Below are 15,918 nucleotides of genomic sequence, written 5' to 3'. Positions count from 1 at the left end.
AAAGAAGTGATGCCTCCTTCCAGGTGTCACAGGAGGCTAGGGGTGGTACCCAGCCGAGACACCCAGGAGGACCGGAGGAGGGCTTACACCTCCCCCAGACCATGTGGGGGCGACCGCCCCGATGGCTTTGGGGACCATGGGAACAGAGCTTTGAAGCTCAACCCTATAGGAGCCTGTGGTCACCGTCAGGGGGCGCCCCAATGCCTATGGAGCCCTGGCCCTCAGCACTTCCGCCACTCCCTGTTGCCAGAATGTTAACAATCATACAGTCTCCAAGCTATTAGGGGTCAAATACTTATTCAACAGCAGATTTCACTAATATGTTCTTTATCGTTGCAGCATAATTTGATTTTTAGGATTTTTTAGTGAAACTTTATTGCCCAAGAGGCCCTCATTTATATGTAACAGTATGAAACTAAAGATGCATTTTCAAAGAAAAATATTACAGGAAATTTAAACTTTGTCTGGGTGGTCGAATACTTTTTCAACCCACTGTACATTATGGAAAATATACATGAATAAAAAAGAGGGGGCTAAACCATTTACAATTCAATATGTAAGAAGGAGAACATTAAAACTGGCTCAAAATTGAAAGCAATGGACTGATTTAAAGAGCAGATGTATATGGTTGGACATTCAACTTTTAGGTATGATCCTTGCTGCCCTGATTTGAATTAAACATTTTGAAGAGTCAGACAATATAGCATTATCATTCTCAGTTTGCTTGAGACAAATGAATCAAGAGTGTGAAACTGCTGTTCCATCTGGTTGTGCCAGAAGCTGTCAGAGTAGGCTTCATCTCCCTGTATGAAAAAGTAAATTAAGAAAACTGACAAGATTTTAGTGAAAAGGGGGGTCTTGTTCAGAAAGCGGACGCCACTTGAGTCGGGAATCCCCTCGCTGAAACACTAACCTTAAGGTCAGTAAAACAGGTCCCTGATGTTAACTCACTATTTTAGGGCTAAAATGATAACAGAAATGTGAAACCTACTTATATACCTAATCTTAAGTATTGTAAAACAACCAAGTGGCGTCCGCTTTCTGAACATGAGCCGAAAAGGGTATTAAAGAGTAAAATATATAAAACAAATTTACTGTAAAAGTATTCGTTATGTAAAAATATCTGATAGGATTCGAGGAGGAGTAAGAAGTTAACAACCATCGGATAACGTGGATAAATGAATCTGAAATTATGCAGCGCTATTTTCTCTTTTTACGCGTGTATTTTTTTTCTCGGCAGCTGGCCTCTTCGTGAAAATATAGAGAAAAATATAAACAACCATCGTTCCTAATTCTGAAGCCCTCTACTAGCTAGACGTTATTATTTGAACTCGGGCGGTATTTGTTGCTCATTAATAACTCAGATACGACACCTCAAGCCTTGCGAGTGAGTTTAATTCATTATTCAGCGACGCAGGGGATTGAGAAGGCACTTCTCTTCCAAAGACAAAGAAGAATAGTTCATTCTAATTAGAACTTAGCTATTGCACAATTTGTCGGCTTTGGCCGACTGCCACATAATTTTATGTATAATTAAAAAGCCGGCTTTAATTAAAGTGATGAGGAAAGTCAAGCGCCATATTGATTGGAATTTTCCCCATTCATTCAAGTCGAAACCAAATAATAGGGTGTTGTGTATGATTATAAAAAACACTCTTTGCAAATTAGTATTATCCACAATTAAGACATTTTATAAACTTTATTTTAAGATTATAAATATTAATAATTCGGCAATTACATGTCATTTTTACCTTTTGTATACAAATTATATCCAGGCTTTGATATACTCTCCCCCTATTTTGCAGTGTTTTCTTGTGATCCGCGTACTTCGCTTCGTGGTTGTGTCTTCCGGGTATTATGGGGCTATTCCTAAACACGGTTGCGTTTTTCCCGTAGTGGTAAAGCGGTGTGTACCTTGCATCGTACGCATACGGCGTTACGGACACCTTGGTTGCCAGAAAGGGGGCCCGGGCGCGCAGTATCCGCTGTGCGCTTTTCAGTCGGGTGAGTGGAGTTCTGAGTTTGACGTAAGCAAGACCCTCGAAGCTTTAGACGTGGCGGTCCCACAGAAGCACTCTTACTCGCTAAGGCTGAAATTGGTTTGTACTTCGTTTTCGTATATGCATAGTAAGGCATTCTCTGAGAACTTCAGAGACACAGGTGTCGGGGTGTCTACGTGCACTCAGCCCATACACCCCTGAAATATGGTGTAATGTTAATAAATATTAATAAGTATCATTCAGTGATAAACAGTTAAAGCACGCGGTTTGTCTTGTTTTTATTCTTCAAGATATTACGTGTGTAGCGTGTGGGAAAGTGAGATTCCAGAATATTGATTTTCTGAGGTCAGTCGGTCAGAATGTTGCGATCGGAGTTACAGGACTGTACGTCGAGCTCCATTCACATCTATTTTTGTTGGGTGCATTTCTGTGGAGTTGGTTGGGTACTTCAGCTCCGGTCTCCTGCAGTTTTCACGGGAGTTTTTGCCCTTTTGATACATAAAGACTATTGGAAGTTCGAGAAAATGTAACCTCAAAGCAAGGCTCTTGTAAACTTGGTTCCAGTCACCCGGGTGTGCAGGTCCTCGTTTCATCCAACCCCTGCCTTTGGCTGGACTCCTTAGGTACGCCGAGTGGTATTTCTACGTTGATTCTAAACTCGATGTTGTTCCTTTTTCGTGGGCGTTTAACACGTTTTGTGTCTGATGCGCTTCTTTATATTACTTCACTGGATTTGAAGTTGCACTTCGTTAGGTATGTTTTGGTTGTTCCATCTGCACCTGGGCAAAGATCACAAAGGTGTGTATAGATTCCGAAATACCAACTTCCCCAAACTCCTTCATTAATGTGTACTCTGATCAGCCTGGACTTAATTCGCACTATATGGATAGAATTAAGGGAACACATTCAAAGGAAAAAGTGCAGTAAATAGAATACAAGGGTTGAAAAAATCATCTTTAATATTAAAAGCTATGGAAAATATTGAATGCTGCAGTGCCATTCAGACCACAGTGCAAGGACAGAAAAGGGCATGTTAATTATACCTACCAAGAAGCTAATGTGCGTTAAAAGTTGTAAATAAAGCGCCATAAATTTGATTGTAACGAAAGGCTGCAGTCAGTAAGAGCCATAAATGACACAATTAATTTAAATGGACTCCATGATCTCTTCATATGCCAGTTTGGGTAAAGCAGTGCTTTGTTTCAGACTTGTCGCAAGCTTTGCTTCTGAAGACTTTCAGGCATTACTGATAGGGTCATGAGTACCTTTTGTAAGTAGATTCCCAGTTTAGGCTTAATTTATATTCTTTGTTGAAATGCAGTGTTTCTGTGCTTTTTTTCCACCCATATTAGTGTGTTAACTCTGAAATCTCGGTGTATATTTTTAACTTTGATAGGATTTTGTTGGCCAATATGTATACATTCAGTTTTGGGTTTTATGACCAAATCGTTGTCTTAAACGATTAGTCAAGTTACCCAAAGTTTATCAACTTATGTGCAGTCAAAGCATTCGGGCATTCAAAAATATGGACATTCCAAAAAGGGGTTTTATATTTTATTTATTGGTATGTAGCCACGTGTGTGCATGCATCTGTGTTTGTGTGCTCAGCCTTACTGAAAATGCAAGCTTTCTTGTTGTGAAGGCTAAAATCAAGACCCATCAAATTGATTTTTCATCTTAAGATGTTTTAAAGGATCCCTTTTGTTGTCGCAAACGTGTTAGAAACACAGAAGTGCAGACAGCTGTCTTAGCATGAATAATGGACATAACTTGTAAGTTTTTAAGCATTTCCACTGTGCCACATATCCTCCAATCTAAAGTACCAGAGTGGCAAGATTTTTAAACAATTTTGTATAAATTGCTTAATGCTTAACTTTAGAACACAATATTATGTGGCAGATGGCATATATACCATTTTTGTGAAGAAATAACTTTGACTTGAAAAATACAAAGCTTATCCTTTAACCAGCTATAGTTTAATGAAAAATGCCATCACACTTCTATATTATACACACTCAATATACTAAATATTTTATCAGTGCTTGAATTTCAGTACACAATTACTGGAATCATATCTGTTATTGAAAAATCCTTAAAGCAAGGAAATCCCACTGCACTTTCCAGGCAAAAATCAAAAACAAACTTTTATTCTAATATGGAGTTAGTTCATGTAAGCTAACATGGTCCGGCGACGAGATCAACTGTTGTCGGCAAGTCTGACATACCCCATGACAAGAGGTCACATATTTTGAAATCTGCTTTAAAGGGTCAAAGCATTTTGAGCTGTGATGTCGTGAATCAAGGAGCTAGGAGTAAGTGATATACCAGGTATCTGATATACTGGATCAAAATACTTCTGTTCTGGAAACTTAAGGAGAATTTTGTGCTTTTAGACTTCCACCTTGTAACCTGGAGTCAGACTGGCACACATAAAGAACTATTGTCTCTGTTTGACCCAAACACACTCCATTTGTTCTTCCAGTGACCACAGAAGCTCAGGGGTTGAGTCTTTTTCCACCATCTTCTTTAGGTGCTTTTTACTGGCTTGAGGTGAGAGAGTTCACCTCAAATATGAGGTTTGGTCTGATTTGTTTTTCTGTGGCAGTGTGGTAAGCAAATGTTTGTTCATTTTTTTTCAATGAGTTCTTCCATGTTCTTCCATGACTGCTTCTGCAATAGCATACGTAAGTACGTGAACTAAGTATTTAGCCACTATAGTCTCAAGAATAAAGTTTGAAGTGCATTGGGAACAAAGTGCATGTACATATTCAAGCATCTGTAGACTTTTTTTCTTTTCTAAGTAGTCTCCTTAAATTGTACATCCATCATCAGAACTTTTGTGTTCTAGGGTCATAGCACCCTGGAGCCCACTAGTGCAGCATTAGCAGTAAGTTGGAACCCATACTAAGGCATGGTGCCAGGTCACAAGTGCACAATTATATTTACATTCACCAATCAACCTAACTGGCATAATTTTGGGATTTTAGAGTAAAACCCCTCCATACATACTCGTATGGAGAATAGGCAGACTCACACTGCGTAGCATTCAGCATTCTAAAGTTGTGTTAAATTTACAGTGTTTATGACCTTATTTCTGCTCAGTGACAGTTTCAATAATGACAAAGGAATTTAGTAAATACAAAGTGTGTAACATCCCATTTTAGAAATTTTAACTACTGCTTGATGTTTATAATAATCTAAAATAAAAAAAAAATTATATAGTCAGTGTCATCTAAACTGCCAATGTATATTGAAAGGCTATGGGAGCTATAAGAATAACCACAGTGCAGACATATTTTGTCTATTATTCAAACAATATCTTTATAAAAATGTTTATGGTACATGTTATATCAACTGTATTTCAGCTTATGTATTTCATCCACTTTAATTTTTTTTTCTTTAAGGTGCAACATTATACTACTAAAGTGCTTCAAGATGTGGCATAAAGCTTTCTTGGCTGCGCTGCTAGCTTTGAGTATAGGCTACTACTATCAGATGCACCCAGAATTTCCAGAACTTGCCAAGCAATATGTCTACAGCCTGATTCAGCCCTTTTCTGCCCATATCTCATCTCTTCAAGTCAACAGTCATACAGCCTCCTCTGAACTGACCATCTCATTGGCTTGGGAAGCTCTAATCACCAGCCCCTTAAAACAGTGGAGCAAAATAGCTGTTGGGTAAGCAAGTCAGATGATTGTATGAAGACCTCTGTTAGGAAAACATTTTGAAAGTGCCCCTAAGTTGTTGTTTAAAATCTTTTCTCAAATCGAGCATCTACTGTATATTTTGAAGTGCGATTGACTGACATCACTGGTTGCTTATGTTAAAATCACATGCAGTTCTGTGCAAAATTAACCAACACAATATACTGTACAATACTGTATATGACACCATCACAACATTTTATACAGTAGTTTTAAAGTAATGTATTGCACAATACAAAATATATAGTAGTCAAGATGCATCCCCACCCAGTAATATATCAATTCCTTATAAAATAAACCCAAAAACATATTGTTTGTTAGTTTATTTTATAAGGACTTGATATATTACTGAGTGGGAGTGCAATTCTATTTTACTATATTTTTTATATATATATATATATATATATATATATATATATATATAATATTTTTTAAAGCTACTGTAGTAAAACACTATACTGTATTGTCTAATTGTATTTATCTGTTATGTGCAGTATATGGATGTAACACCAAGATAAATTCCTAGCAACTATATTGCCTGTCAGTGTTAAAGTTCATAAAGTTTGGACACCTCTGGCTGAATTACTTAGTTTTGTAATATTTGAAGTAAACCATAGTAAAACCAATTTTAACATAATAAATGAAACAGTGGCATTTTATGAAAATGTTCATGTGCAGTCAAGATATAAAGTATTTGATGCATAAAAAATAGTAAATGTTTTCTTTGCCAAAGTTTGCCCACTCTAATAAGTAAATAGTCCATACTTTGCATCAGTGACTGGCAAAAATCAGAGCTTGGAAATGTTTTTTTAGTAGGCAGCAATTACTGATTTCGTCACATGATAATGTCAGATTGCACAAGTACACACCACAGGTTATGACAAATTAGATGACTCTGTGACGACATTTCAGCACAGTTTCACATTTCCAAAGTATTACAGACTCGCTTCTTTTTTCTGAAAGTCAATAGTGTGCTGCTTGAGCCAGTGCTATTTGAATTCTACCTTGGTGAGTAACACCACAATCTCAGACCTATTTATTTATTTATTTATTTATTTTTCTATTCTGTCTTGGCATGTAAAACGCAAGACATTAGTCAGATGACCCTCTCTTCTGTTTGCAAGGTCTTAAACGCCCCCATTCCTTGTGCTTGCATTCTGTGCATTGTATCTCTGACTGCGTGCTAATTGGTTCTGAACTCTCATGCACACAGAACCACGCTCTGTGATTTAAGCCATCTAAGTGAGTTGCAGACTGGTTAGACAGTTGCTGTATGTCCTATTACTTGACTGCTGGTCAAGGAGATACTTCAAGACTGCCTCCAACTCTCTAAGGTTATGTAAATGAAGTCTGCCACTGAAAATCCCTGGAAAAGACTTGTAGGGTGACAGGGTCTTAAAGCTTGCATAGCTACTCAGCCTGAAGGAATACTATCACAAAATCAAATTGTTCTTTACTTTTTCCTCCAGTTATGTCATTCTGTGCAGATAAAGCAGCTGGCATTGTTACTGGCACTGAGCCACAATGACACTCCACATTTGAACACGAACCTCATTGAGTACAAAACTATTTGTTTCATTGATGACAATAGGAGCTATCCAGAGAAAATGCAAATAGGCAGTTCTTGGAAGTGATATAAAAAATATAGAGGGTGAGTTAAAAAAAACAACAAAAAAAAACCATGCAATGATTAGTGTTGGCATCCTGAATAATGCTAAGATGAGCTGAAAGTATTTAAACTTTCAATTACATTTTTAATGCACAAGAGGCAAGATTTAATGGTGTAATTCCTCTGTAAAGTGACTGTTTGATAGAAAAATGCTGTAGGACAGATTACAAAAAAATTAATAGCCAAGAAATTACATTTTCTAAGCTTGGTGCATTCATATCATAACTTTTTCTATAGAATGTAAATGAAAGCATCTGCATTTATCAGTAACATTGAGAAATTGTACATAAGAATCTGCAAATTCAAGTTGAGTTTGAAATATGTGAGATAGAAATACATGTAATCTTTTTATGCATTAAACAAGAAAGCCTTATATAGCTTTAAAATTGTTGCTGTTTAATTAGTTACATGAGTCCTTTACTGTTACATATTGCATTATTTTATAATTTATGGTGATTGAAGAAATCTGTAAATTGCCTTTGTTAAGAATACTGACTCCTTTCTTTTTTAGTTCAAGGGGTACACCATATAAATATTCACATTCTAGATTATTTTGTATATAAAATTATGAAACTTTTTTTTTTCCCAAAAAAAAGTAATTGTATTATTTCTTAACATAATGTTGAGCTTTATTTTAAGGAGATGATGAATGAATGAATTAATTCTTTACTATTTAAGTATACTCCATACTTAAATCTTGTTTTTTGATTATGGTGTTAAGTAGAGCTGATTAGAATTGATGGTGTCATTGTTTTAACTAATGACAAGATTGCCTAAATGCAGTCCTGCTTATCAGGTTCTCAACAAGTGACTCCTTGTAATACCCACCAAACGGATTTGGGTAGTTGCAAAACATCTTTCAGGATATGATGTTTATCAGCTTGTTTACTTCAGGTTTCTAGATTTTATAACTGATTTTTATGTTAGAAATATTCAGTTGCCAAAAGGGCCTAAGCAAATGTGTACTTTCCCTTAAAAAGTAGTTCAAATAAAAGTATTTGTCATTTGGTTAACTATTCTAAAATGATGACCAACCGGTAATGTGGAGTAATAGTTAAGGCTTTGGATTTCAAACCCTGAGATTGTGGGTTCAAATTCAGCTGCTGATACTGTTGGGCCATGACCAAGTCACTTCACCTGCCTCTGCTCCAATTGGAAAAACTAAAGAAATGTAACCAATTGTATCTCAATTGTTGTAAGTTACCTTGGATAACGCATCAGCCAAATATATAAATGTGAAATACTGTATATTACTGACTTCCAAATACACAAAAAAAAAATGCCAGGAAACATTTTTTATGAATTTGGGAGTAACAACAAAAATATTTTTGTCACTGCTTCTCAAGATTGCCGGGTCCTTAAAAAAAGTAATTGTGTCCAAAAAATATCTTTGTTTCTGAAGTAGTAAAATGACGCACAGCAAAGGTTGAGGTTGGGGGTAGTGGGTTTGGTTGTCCAAGCAAAAGGATTAGTTAAATCCCGTCAAAACCTGGGTTGTCCCCTCAGAGATATTACAAAGAATGGGTATATACCATCAAATAACAGGGGTTGGGTCCCCGTAGAGATTTTACAGCAAACTAACCCTGGAGTAAATATGGAAATGTGGCCAGTTAGCTGGCAATAAATGAATGAACATCACAGGTAGAACCTGTAGCTCTAGGACCCCTAAATTGTAGTATTGTCTGCCTACTAATACCAGAGTAGTCTTCTCAGTCTCAGCCTTTAAATTAAAGCTGAAGAATCACTGTTTTAGTGCTGCATTCTCTTGCTAAGGTTACTGCTTTTTTAATTTAGTATTTAGTAGTTAATCTAGTAGTTTCAGTGTATCTATATATAGATTTAGAGATATATATATAGTACACCTCAAATTTGCAGGGGTTACGTTCCTAGAGCACCCGCGAATTGTAAAAAACCGTGAATTTTGGATATGGTTAAAAAAAAAATGCCTATTTTTATAGTTTAAACCCTAAATATATGCCCCTTGTCACCACTGCTGTTTGCAGTTGCCATTGAACCACTGGCGGTTCACTTTCGAAATTCTTATCAGATAAAGAGGATTATCAGAGAAGGACTGGAACAGAAAATTTCTCTATATGCAGATGATATGGTTTTATATATATCAGACCCAGAAAACACTGTGCCTGCAGTTTTAACAGCACTTACAGAATTTCAAAAGATATCCGGTCTCAGAATTAAAGTATACTCTTTCCAGTGAATTCACAAGCATATAATATTAGATTGGACACCCTATCTTTTACCATAGCAGATCAGTTTAAATACCTAGGGGTAAATATCACAAGTAAATATAAAGCTCTTTATCAACAAAATGTTGCCGTCTGTATGGAAAAAATTAAGCAAGACTTGCATAGATGGTCAACCCTTCATCTCACTCTTTCCGGTAGAATTAATGTTAAGATGAATATCCTTCCTATACTTCTTTTTTTATTTCAAAACATTCCAATATATATCAATAAATCGTTTTTTAAGCAATTAGATTCAACAATAATCTCATTCATTTGGAACTCCAAACACCCACGTATCCGAAGAGCGAGCCTACAAAGTCTTCAGGCAGAAGGTGGCATGGCTTTACCTAATTTTCAGTTTTATTACTGGGCAGCAAGCCATAAAAACCTGGACATAAATAAATGAACATACACAGGCTTGGCCTGCAATAGAAGTAAAATCCTGTAGTACTTCTTTATACTCCCTGCTCTGCGCTCCAATAAATGCAAGTTATCACAAATATACTAATAACCTAATTGTGCTTTACTCACTCAGAATATGGAACCAATTTAGAAAACAATTTAAGATGGAAAATCTTTTATCTGTGGCACCCCTGCAGGAGAACTACCTCTTTCAACCCTCGCAAACATATCCAGTTTTTAATACCTGGAAAAGATTTGGGATTAAATTGCTCAGAGATCTTTATATAAACAATATCTTTGCATCCTTTGAACAATTACATTCCAAATTCAACCTCCCAGCTACACATTTCTTTCACTATCTTCAAATTAGAAACTTTGTTAAACAGAAACTGCCCGATTTTCCTCATCTCGTACCCTCCACCATGCTGGAAAAAATACTGCTCAATTTCGAGTAATTAGACACCATTTCCGCATTATATAAAATTTTATTAGTGTCCCTTCCTTTCAAAGATCCAAGAGGACAATGGGAAAAAGATCTCTTAATTAATATATCAGAAAAGGAGTGGAAGGTAGCATTGCAGAGAATTCACTCGTGCTCCATATGCGCAAAGCATAGAATTCCATCCATCCATCCATTTTCCAACCCGCTGAATCCGAACACAGGGTCATGGGGGTTTGCTGGAGCCAATCCCAGCCAACACAGGGCACAAGGCAGGAACCCACTGCAGGACACACACAAACACACCCACACACCAAACACACACTAGGGCCAATGTAGAATCGCCAATCCACCTAACCTGCATGTCTTTGGACTGTGGGAGGAAACCGGAGCGCCCGGAGGAAACCCACGCAGACACGGGGAGAACATGCAAACTCCACGCAGGGAGGACCTAGGAAGCGAACCCAGGTCCCCAGATCTCCCAACTGCGAGGCAGCAGCGCTACCCACTGCGCCACCGTGCCGCCGAGCATAGAATTATTCAACTAAAAATTATATATCAAGCTCATCTGTCTCGCTTAAAACTGTCAAATGTTTCCAGGGCAAGATCCAACCTGCGAATGCTGCAACCAAGCTCCTGCCTCACTGGGTCACATGTTTTGGGCATGCTAAAATTAACATCATTTTGGATCAAAATTTTTAAGTGCCTCTCAGACAGCCTTGGTATCACAATCCCTCCTAACCCATTAACAGCTGTGTTCGGTGTTCTTTCAGACGGACTTAAAGTGAAGGACAAGCAAACTATGATTGTATTCACTACACTTTTGGCACGCAGACTTATTGTGTTAAATTGGAAGAATCCTAACACTCCTCTGATAAGTCAGTGGGAATCCGATGTTTTACATAATTTGAAATTGGAAAAAATCAAATCCTTAGTTAGAGGATCTGTACAGAATTTTTTCAAAACCTGGCAGGATCTAATCAATAATATTTTAGAATAAGAAGAAATAATTATTTCCATATTTCTTTCCCTTCTCCATTTTTTATTTATTTTTTCCTTTCTTTTGTTTATTTTTGCCCTATTAAAAAGCCCTAAGCAATTCTCCTTTGGCCATGCTCTCTTTCTCAAGGGTGGGTTTTGAATTGTCTTCAATTCTTTTTTGTATAAATTGATCTATTTGTATGGAATGATTACAATAAAATTAATGAATAAACTTAAAAAAAAAAAAAAAAAAAAAAAAAAAAACCTAAATATGCCCCCAAAACACTTTAATTTAATTTCAATCTCAGCTTAATACATTCTTTTTTTTAGGTAATGTAAAGGTAAACCTGTATACTGTACTGCTATGTCTCCCACAGTGCTAGAATGTAAAATACCGATGTTACTGCTATATGTACTGTAATTCATGTAAGCGCATTTTTATTGCCAGAAGCCTTAGAAGGTGCAGGGTGTTTCAGTGGCATCATGGGGCTTTAACCCTTAAACTGCCACATACTTTGGGGTTAATGCATCCCTGGACGCCAAATACTGTTTTTGCTACACTTTACGTCAGCTGTGCGCAACCTGCGGCCGTACGGCCGCATGCGGCCGTGGGCAAGGACTTTGGCGGCCGTGGACGTGTATATTAAAGTGTACGTAATGGCGGCCGTGCAGGTGTAGGGTCTCTGGACTCCAGCGAGTAAGGGGTCTCAACGCCGCGGAATCTTTGTCGGCTGGGTCGGTATGGTGACGCCGAAAGCCGATTTGGACTCTGGGGTCTCTAGACTCCTGCAAGTGTAGAATCTCAAACACCGCAGAACCTTCCTTAGCCGGGTCGGTATGTTGACCAAAATGTTGCCCTTTATATATTCATCGTGGAAATCAGCAGAATACCCACAACTACGAGAACTGGCCAGGAACATTCTCGTTCTTTTCGGAAGCACTTATTTGTGCGAAGCAGCGTTTTCCAGAATGAAATATCTGAAAAACAAGTACCGAACCCGATTGGTAGACAGCAATCTAGAGTCTGGAATACGGCTAATGGTCTCCAGCGAGTCCCCTGACTTTGCAAGTCTGTCTGCAAACATGCAAGAGCAAGGAAGCCATTAATGGCGATGTTTTCCAAACTTCCTGAAACAATTGCTGTAAAGGTTTTTTGTCCTATATGACGTTTCGTAGACATTTTTTTACATATGTAGACCAGTAAATTGAATATTGTCAGATATATCATACTCTGTTTTAATGTGTAATCTGTACATTTTTACATAAATCATAAAACATTATTAAGTTTACTTGGACTTACTGGCGGCCGTTATTAAAGTAAAAAGTCTGTAGTGCGGCCGTTATTAAAGTAAAAAATCTGTAGTGCGGCCGTCAATAGCGGAAAGGTTGCGCATGCCTGCTTTACGTAAACGTCACAATTTACAAAGAAAAAGTGAAATTTTAATGGAATGCTTTTTTTTTTTTTTCATGCAAAGAGCATCACAATTATTGCAACACTGATCATTTTACACACTGCTAATGAACTGTAAAAACTATTTAAAAAAACTACTGGAACAATATATACAAGATGCAACTGACGCCATGGATGAAATTAAGTAAATCACCGAGCCAACTGTGCTTGAATTGGCAGCACGCAAGCACACTGAGATAAATGCTGAATCTGTCTCAATCCCAGAGACAGTAAGGCTGCAGTGTGTCACGCTTGGGTCATAGAATTGTACAGAAACATAGGAGGTTGTAGAGACAGGAACTTTATTCAAACACTGCAAACAAACATGTCTCTTTCAGAAGTAAAACAAGCAGTTAGTTCTTGATTAAAGAATGGACAAACATCATAGGGGAGCACAACAGGAGCGGGACCCCCAACAAGAGCAGAGGATGTCTGGGGGAGGAGAGAGAAACAAAGCAATCGGCCAAAAAGGACAGGTGCTGTTCATGCTTTTAAGTATGCATAGCATATCACGCCACAGAGCAGCCGCAAGTAAGGCCAGCAAGTAAGGGAGCAATGTGAAAGTAGTCTTATCAGTGTTTTTAAGAGGGTTTTTTTGAGGAGCGTCTGTGTCTTCTAGGGGTTGCGTTCAGCCCCCCTGCTCACAAGGGGCTGACAGTGGTCATGATCTGGCTGCTCAACAAATGTATGGCACTGACTGATCAGCTCTTGCATGCTCGCAAATGCCACTGGGAAATGACTATAGCTGGTTGTGGTGGTTTAAGGGTTAAGAGGAACAAAATGGAAAACACGAGAACACACAGCTGGAGATGCATCACAGTCAATCAGCAGCAAGGAGAAATGAATAACGCTGTAGCAGTCCAGTGCCGCTAAGATTCACACCGTCGAAGACGGCGATTTATTTATTTTTATGGTGGAGATTCCAGGGACGCACCCAGCCCTGACCTGACCTGCACGCACTCACAAACAGACACAAAAACAAAGCAATCCGGTAATCAAACAGAAAATAAAGAATGTAATGAAATAAATGAAAATGATACCACCCCTGTTCCCCTTACAGCGATTACACATTAAATACAACAAAGCACCAACAAAACACACACAGTAAATAATGAAAAACGTTCATGATAAACGGCAACGGATGAAATGTAATGATGAAAATAGATAGTCCATAGATCTGCACGTTGAATTCTTGAATGGGAATGTAAAGATAGTCCTACCGTTAGTTCCTGAAGTGGTGAAGACGGGTTCAGGAGTGCTTCTTTCTTTGCATGATGGCCATGAATCCACTTATGGTCATCATGTACACAGGCAGACGGCAGACAATGCAGACGCCAAACACGAAACTATCCAGGAGAAAACGAATAAGTACAGGTAACCCAACAGAAGGCAGGCAGAGAGACAGGAACTTAACACAAATTACAAAAACTTTTTTTTTTGCTTTTAGTCACTGGCCCCCTTTTTAAAAGCCGTGCTGACATCCTTTGACCCCAATAGCCCCAGCACCCTTGGCAGAAGACCAATCCGAGCCACTGCTGGGAGTCGCAGTTTCAAATTCTATTGGCTACTTTCACCATCCCAAGCCGCGTTTCCTCAATAGTTGCTTCCTGTTCTCTCTACAGTACAGTATTGCCACGATAAAAGGCATAAAAATTGAGGAGGATGTTTGCGGTTTCCACTAACAGTTATTAGATAGGTTGTAAGGAAAAATCCACGAATGACTGAGGCCTTGAACTCTGAACCGCGACTTTGCAGGGGTCTACTGTGTATATGTATGTGATATATAGAGAGATATATAGATGGATATAGATAGTGAGCAGGGGGGCTGATCGCACCCCTAGAGTATATGAACGCTCCTCTAAAAAACGCTGAAAGACTACTTTCACATTGTTCCCTTACTTGCTGGGCTTACGTGTGGCTGCTGTTTCGCGCGATATGCTTCACACGTGGTACTTTACATACTTAAAAACCTGAACAGCACCTATCGGTTTTGGATTGTTTGTCTCTCTCTCTCTCTGCTCCTGACGCACACTCCTTTTGAAGAGAAAAATATGTTTGCATTCTTTTAATTGTGAGATGGAACTCGTCATCTATGTCTTGTCAAGGAGTACATTTAGACAGTTGAAAGAGACAAATGTTCGTTTGCAGGCTCCCCTTTCTCCTATGCCTATTTTGGAAGTGCCCTTTCAAAGGGTGGGATTAGATATTGTAGGCCCTCTTCCTAAGAGTAAAAATGGATATCCCTATATGCTTGTGTTGGTTGACTGTGCAGCGCGATATCTGGAAGTGGCTGCTTTGAAAAACGCCAATTCCTCCACTGTAGCCGAAGCTTTGTGCGAGATTTTTACTCATATTGGCATCCCTTTAAAAATTTTAACTGATCAGGGCACACCTTTTACTTATCGTGTGATGAAACAATTGTGTAACAGCCTTGCTATTAATAGAGTACCACTGTTTACCATCCACAGACGAATGGTTTGACTGAACTATTTAACAAGACTTTAAAACAGATGATCAGGTGAGTCACTCATGATGATCTGACATCTTGGGACTCTGTCCTGCCTTTTATTGTTTGCGGTTAGGGAATCACTGCAGGCATTCACTGGCTTGAGTCCTTTCGAGTTGTTGTTTGGCAGGTGCCCGTGAGGCATCTTGGATGTTGTACGAGAGGAATGGACACGAATCGGGACAACAGCTCACGGGCCAAGCTTTGCAGATCGGGTAATTTCGTTGCAAGATAGAATTTCTAAACTTTCTTCTATTGTTGTTGAGCATCAGCGACGTGAGCAGGAAACCCAGAAACGTCTTTATAATAGTCCCTGTAAGCTCCATGAATTCAAACCTGGTGATGGTGTTTTGGTTCTGATTCCATCTGACCCGCACAAATTCCTAGTGAAATGGCAGGGCCTGCCATTATTGAGGAGCGAATGGGGCCAGTGAATTACAAGGTTAGAATATGTGGCCGGCGCAAACCATTCCAGATTTTACATGTTAATCATTTGAAGGAGTGGCATGATCCACAGGGGGCTT

The 15,918-nt window shown here is 38.5% G+C and overlaps 1 protein-coding gene across 3 annotated transcripts in view; it reads left to right on the top strand.

Annotated features, from left to right (window-relative positions):
• Nucleotides 1-1,830: 1,830 nt before the first annotated feature.
• Nucleotides 1,831-15,918, top strand: part of adpgk (ADP-dependent glucokinase) — a 49,987-nt gene continuing 35,899 nt past the window's right edge. For 2 of the 3 annotated variants that reach the window (XM_028823933.2, XM_028823931.2), the window contains exons 1-2: nt 1,833-2,099; nt 5,405-5,677. In XM_028823933.2, the coding sequence (XP_028679766.1) occupies nt 5,436-5,677 (242 nt within the window). In that variant the 5' untranslated portion in view covers nt 1,833-2,099; nt 5,405-5,435. Of the gene's footprint in view, nt 2,100-5,404; nt 5,678-15,918 lie in introns of all 3 variants that reach the window. The other variant, XM_028823932.2, reaches the window with a different exon arrangement.

This window comes from Erpetoichthys calabaricus, chromosome 17, assembly GCF_900747795.2.
Source record: "Erpetoichthys calabaricus chromosome 17, fErpCal1.3, whole genome shotgun sequence".
Taxonomy (NCBI): domain Eukaryota; kingdom Metazoa; phylum Chordata; class Cladistia; order Polypteriformes; family Polypteridae; genus Erpetoichthys; species Erpetoichthys calabaricus.
This window is presented reverse-complemented; position numbering and strand designations above follow the sequence as displayed.